The sequence below is a fragment of the Colletotrichum paranaense genome (genome assembly GCF_030867605.1).
Source record: "Colletotrichum paranaense strain IMI 384185 chromosome Unknown Scaffold_18.1, whole genome shotgun sequence".
Taxonomy (NCBI): domain Eukaryota; kingdom Fungi; phylum Ascomycota; class Sordariomycetes; order Glomerellales; family Glomerellaceae; genus Colletotrichum; species Colletotrichum paranaense.
The window spans coordinates 317,257-323,826 of NW_026848976.1; the positions used below are offsets into that span (position 1 = coordinate 317,257).

The 6,570-nt window shown below is 53.5% G+C and overlaps 1 protein-coding gene across 1 annotated transcript; it reads left to right on the forward strand.

Annotated features, from left to right (window-relative positions):
- Nucleotides 1-1,102: 1,102 nt before the first annotated feature.
- On the forward strand, nucleotides 1,103-1,396 carry CPAR01_15166 (uncharacterized protein; the record flags this gene model as incomplete). The annotated part of the gene is made up of 1 exon (XM_060499415.1): nucleotides 1,103-1,396. One exon carries the CDS (start codon nucleotides 1,103-1,105, stop codon nucleotides 1,394-1,396), a length of 294 nt encoding a protein of 97 aa, XP_060341847.1.
- Nucleotides 1,397-6,570: the final 5,174 nt, after the last annotated feature.

Consider the following 6,570-nt stretch of genomic DNA (forward strand, 5'->3'; position numbering starts at 1 on the left):
GCAGTTCTGATTAGTGAATATTACGCCGTAGTCCTGTGCCATCCCAGCTCTCAGGTTCCAACCTTGGGCCGAAGAAAAAGCAATGGTCTAGGCCTAGAACTCCGTGACCCAGAGATATCGCCGATTACCCCACCTCAGCTACGGCATCGCAAGCCAACCGCCGCCTGTGCCGCCTTGGGCTCGAGTTGAGTGTCAATACCGATGTAATTTGGACTCTGGAGGCATGACTTGGTGATCAAGGCTTGCTCATGGACTTGATGGAAAATGCCACATTGATTGAGCGGACAACTCGCGAGTAAATGACCGGCCAGGTACTTTGATAATCTGTATGCAGCATGTACGAATAGAGAGGGCGAGAAAAAGCCCTAAAAGACTGACCGGCCTTGGGTTCGTCGTGCCACGAGTTGCAGACTTGCAGTTGCAGTTGCAGTCGCCAACCCAAGTTCCTTCCAGGTTCCATGTGTCTGTGGATCCTGGCTACCTCCACTTACTGAAGGTGGATTGAGCAGGCACGCAGGACCCCTGGATTCTGACTGGGTCGAGTGGATTGAGTCGTGGGGTTCAGGGCAGCACGCAGTTGCGACTTGTAGTTCGTCTCCATTCCCACATTTTGCCTGCGTGTGTTCTTCTTCCTGTTCCTGCCTTCCTTGTCTTGGGACGGTGAAAGTTCAACAATCACACTGTTGAGAGATCTACGTACTCCCTGGACAGTAAAGTAAGGGTTAAAATCGAGGTCGGAGGTGCTGCTGATGCTGCCGTCTGCGTGCTTCCTGCAGCAACCCAGGTCTACCTAAGGTACACAGTACACTAAGGCAGGTGCAGGTGTGGATACTCGAGATACGCTAGGGCCAACTGGGACTCGTGGGAGAGAACGGTGTGGAGCGACGGTTACTCAACGGCGGAAGGAGTCAAGGACTCAAGGGGACTGAAGTTCAAAATGGCAAGCGCAAGATGCCAACCTACTCCCGTCAGACACTTGAGCTCCCGTCGTCAATACACGTACCTTTCTCAGGCACCTTGCCTTGTCTTACCTAAAACCAAGATACATAGGCAGGAATGGGCAAGGATATGCGATGAGTAAGGTAGGTAGGTACCTTTGGACATGCCTTCCTTCCTTGTGCCCTCTCTTTACCTTTGGACTCTGCCTGTGTCTCTGCCTCACTGGTCTAGGTTCCCGTCCCGCCCCCTCCCCGCCTTGGACGTCTCCTTCCTACGCAACGGGTTTCGCTTTCCCGGACTGCCATGTTTCCCTTGTGTCCGTCTTCCTTCCGGAAACGACCACTTGAACCGACCAGTAAGAGTCATGGCCGCCGGAGCCAAAGCCGGAGCGGGAGGCCATAATCAGATTGCAAGCTGCCGATCCGATAGAGCTTGTGATACGCACCTACCTAATTAATTACTACAAGTTACCTACCCTACCTGCGTCTGAGTAAGGCACGAATGCCCCAATGTCAGGGAAGGTACGAGTAGGCAAGTACCTTACGAATAGAGAAATGAAGCATGGGAGAGGAAATTTGAGTAGGTGCAATAGACACGAGTGTTCATAGTTTCTCTCACAGTGTGGCAGAGGGTTCATCTCATTATCAAATTCACGACTCCCGTTGTCCACTGCACTTTCTCCGCAAATTCGTTCGAATACAGCAATCATGACACTAAGTAATCCCTTTTGTCCCGCCTGCATCCCCCGGTCAGTCGCCATTTGCTAAATTCATCACTTCGTCCCGGAAAGACATGCAATTTACCAGACAGCTGCCAGACAGGCTAGCCATGACTTACTATCCGACCGTCTGGAAAGCTTCATTTCGTTTCTTCAATTCGCCCGCCTTATCCGTCCATCACTTCACTCTGTCCGGCAAACCCAATGTCAATCAATTCCCCAATCAGAGCGACTCATTACAGCCGCGCGACCAACCCACATAGCAACGTTCTGAATCAGTCTGCAGCAATTTCCATGCGACTCCCCAATCCGACCTTCACCTGGCCGTAATCTTCCCAGGAACCCAGAACACAGGATACGGCATACAGGATACGGCATACAGGATACGGCATACGGGATCCCAACAACCTAAGCACCCGCGTCTCTTGTCCCGAACTGAAGGTTCTCACTCGTCGACACATCCCCGGAGCCCTGGTTTCCCTTCCCGTCCTCTCGGCCAACCCTGGTGCCTTCTCCAGCCCGCCGATACTACGTGGAATCCGACCGGGATCTTGTTCCTCTCCTCAACCCAAAAGAGAACACACCGCGTACGGTCATCTGCGGACTACTGCACATTGCGTCGCCCAGTTGCGTAAAGCAGACAAGGTACGTAATAAGGGCCTGGCAAACTTTCTTTCTCACCGGCTCGACACTGAACAGTCGAAAGCCCTGTACTGCAGAACCTGGCAGTATCCGTAGGCTGTACTGATGCAGAGAGCATTTCTCGTCTCTCGGGCTCCGCAGAAACTGGCTGCGAAAGTACTCCGTACCTACCACTAGTCCGGTAATCGCCAGTATCAGAAAGCCAGAACCCAATCGAAGCCACCACCATCACTCTGCGTCCCTAGGACCTTGCTTGCCATGCCTATTGGATAATCAGGCCGTACCTAGTCCGGTGCCCCTGCAGATGGCCTCGGCTTCGCTTGGCGGCCTACGGATTCACTATGCACGCAGTACCAGACAAGCCAAGCTCCCATGTGCGCTTGCTTTTGCTCTGCCGCACCGCTGCACCGTGCCGTCCCCATCATCCCTTCGCCTCGAAAATGGGACTGGCCTACGCCCGTACCTACGCAGCTCTGGATACGCTGTACTACTCCATAGTCGCCCTCGGTCCCGTGTTACGTACCCGCCTGCCGTGCTGCGAGACGCGATTTGAAAGCTGACCTGAATTGAGTTGCGGATTACGAAGCAGCATACGTACAGAGATCTACCCTGCGTATCTTGCGGTCATGGCCATGGATACCGTCACACTCACTGCTGGTCTGCCATACGAGCTGGAAAGACTTCTTTGAGCCACTAACACCACGTACACCATCCCCGGCCCCCGCCTGTCTGGTCAAGCCTGCAGCTTTGCTTCTCCATTACCTCTACCTTTGAGCGAATAGGCAGTCGTCCCGCCTCTGTGGGACAGTGGAAACAGAGAAGAAAAACGGCTCTGGCGCCGTTGTCTGTGCGTTGGGCATATGCAGGCACGCAACTCTGGTCCGCCTTTAGCTAACCCTCAACGAGGTGCCCAGCAAGGAAAAATGAGGGAAAGAAAAAGGCGCATTCTCGGATCACTGTCTTGGTAGCCAATGCCTGTCGAGAGTTCTGACGAGCTTTGGAATACCCGGTGCCCGCAATGGAGAGGACACGAGCAACGTATGCAAAGGCGGACAGCATGGGGGGAAACAGAGGGTCTCAAAAGCTCGGCTTGTTCGCGACTCAGTCAATCAGTCCCTCTTTGAGTTCCTCACGCCCACGGAATACTCGACAGGCAGATAGACCCGGTCGGCGGACTCGGAAATACCTACTACGTAAGTTGCTGTTCTCACTACTCGGGCTGCGAAACCCCCCCCCCCCCTCTCTCTCTCAATTGCGCGAGGCTGTGGTCAACAAAGTCACTCATCTTGCGCAAGCCTGCGTGTTAGTGTACTCCATAATCTGAATATGACTCAGCAGTGTACCTGAGGGCTAGCTCATCCATAGGACCAAGACCAATGCTCAACTAGTCAGGTACCCAGGCGAGGATTCAGTACTCCAGGAGAGCATTGAGGCTTGATAACGCATTTCTCATGCTCTTGCACCGTGAATCGGTTTTTTTTTTGCAAATTACGGTAACGCACAGCAGCTTCCCAACTCTTCGCCTTGGTCCCTCTACTCCGAAAACCTTTTGTCAATTCAAGCCAAGCCGAACCCCGCAGTCGTCATCTTTGGGTTCAACGCCTCAAAGATGACATCTTTGACAAAAGGACCTGTCCGACCGACCTTACTATCTGGGAGAGATGGGTCTTGCGTGGAGCAAAAAACATGTGTGATGGGGAATAAGATCTGGAAATCAACATGGCAGACATGCACCAGCTCCGGGAACCCCGTGGAGCAAATGTGGCTGGGCAAGTTCAAGCCCCAGCTGCCAGCTGGACGTAGCCCTGAGCTTGCTTGTCCTGGACAAGGCTCGGCGTCGCCTTGCCTTGCCTTGCCTTGCCTTGCCCCAAGGTATCCGCACCCTGGCTGGTTTCTTCCGCCCACTGGCGTTTGGGCAACCTAGCTCGAACAGGGTCTGACGGGGAATTCCAGAACCGACCGACCGACAAATATCGACAGGGCAGAAGAGGCGTGAGAGAGCTTGTCAGTCGAGTTTGCCCTCTTGCGCCTTGCAGCGCCAATCAATCGTGGATCTGGGACTAGGGTATCGGCCTTCGGGGGACTGGGAGTATGGCACGCGGGTCGAGAATGAGGTATACCCGTCCTCTCCCCTCGCGTCCACCCACTGACCGCACTGCCATAATGCCAACAACGGTCGTTGTCTCACGCTACGCAGAATGACTGGGCTGTCTCAGAGCCCCCGTTACCACCGCAGACCTAACGGTCAGGCCAACGTCGGTCTTGAAACTTGAGACACTCAGTTGTACGGCATTTACTATGAAGGCCGGGGGGCTAGCTCCGTTGTGAGCTTGACCGCTTCGTTTCTCATGCGCCGGTCGGCGCCCTGCATCTGCCCGATTACCAACCGATTGACTACCACCTGGATGGCGGATGCCGGATGATGGTACACGGCAGCCCTCGGCAGCTCGCAACCTGCCCCAGGGATGGTCTCTCTTGCGCTGCTGCGCACGAAGAAGCAATACCGTACGGCCGGCAACCTACAAAGCCCACAATTGCGTGGTCCCTTGTTCACCATGTCCACTCCAGCGTCCATGGACCCAGACCTCCTCACTATTCTTGACACTGGGAAAGCCCTCTGGCGGGGACCATAGCCCTCTGGTAGTCGTCGATCATGATCTGTCACAATCTGGATCTAGCGCCGCTCGACGCGCTTTGAAAATCTTCAAACGCCTCATACAGACGAGTGTCCACGGACTAGCCACGTCAATGAGAAATAAGAAACTCAAACTTGGGCTACGGAGACGTCCCGCGGACCTCACCTGCTCCCAGATCTGACATCAACGATTTACTGCTATGTGGAGCGATTGCATGCATCTCACATCATCTCTGCATTGATACGAAATCAGCCTGGCAAGGAGCCATGCAGCGAGAACAAGATGCTGTATTACAGCCTACGGGGACGGTAGGTCGATTTACTGGATGAATCATTGGCAATCTTGCCAGAAATAGCAGCACCGTCGATTTCATCGTCTACTCAGTGTTGGCGAAGGACATATCGCCAGTCTATTGAGCTTCCCTAACGTAATGCAACGTTTTCATCCCATGAGCACTTACTGGCCAAAGCTCTCAACCTCATGTTCACCTCGAGTGCCAAAGTTCAGATGAAAGAGATCAACGACTTTGTTTTTGCCGAGGTAGGGATCTGAAGAGTGTCAGAGCTGCGTTCAGAGCATGGGTTGAAACAGCTGCTCGATGTAACTTCTATCCGTCCATCTCAACGCACGACTCAAGAACCTTATTGTGTGCTTGGGAGGCCAAAAATGTCTGGCCAGTTCGGATGAAACTGGTGAAATTTTCGACACGTCAGGGTTCGAATGGGTCATCGCCTACAGAGCATCTTGGGAGATAAACTCGATCAAGAACATTGAGTTCACTGGACGGCTTCCCATAAGTGAAAAGTGCATGCACGGTCCGTGGAGTTTGCTCGTCGTTTTCGAGCTTCTGAGACTTGTCATAATGGGGGCGTTCTCGGGTGAAAAAGGCGGAATCTCGTTGGTAGAGAGATCGGCCTGTCATCAGCAATCTTACCACAAACATGCGAGCGGTTTGTACAAGCAACGCGTGAGAGACGGTTTGCCAGCTTTTGGCTAGGATTACCCTGTTCCGGCCAACCAGGCTGGTGGTTGTGCACAATCACGCAGAGACCTACACCTTGCGCGCGTACATACACGACAAGGTTCTTGTGGCTGATTCGAATAGTGCATAAGAGTTGGAACCACAACATACCGAACAGACTCTACACAAAATGTGTAAAGTATTGAGTCCCTCTCGGCCATTGAGCGTACCGCCATGGTCGGCACATCGTAGCTTCCGAGTCTTGTCGTGGCGACGGCGCCAACTTGGGGGCAAGATCGGTTCTAAGACCGTCTGCCATCGACCGCTAGCTTCAGGGGCAATCCTTTCAGCTTCGCGCCCAACGCACAGGTCCAAGATCGGTCCTGAAGAAAATAGGCCTCAGAAAAGGAGACGATAAGGGAAAGGAAGAAGCAAGTGTATGCAGAAACGCGTCACGCTGGAAACGACAAAAAGAGCGACAATTCGAACAGCCCACTGAAAACTATGGAAGTCTTCCAGACTTCCGCGCGGTGGACCTCGAAGGCGAAGCAAGCATCATGGCAAACTGCAAATAGAAACTCTGGTCAGTGGCCGGTCCACGGTCCATACACCGCACTAGTGACTGACTACGCATCTGTTCCCTCTGTCACCGTGGAAGCCTTTGATGAAGGCGC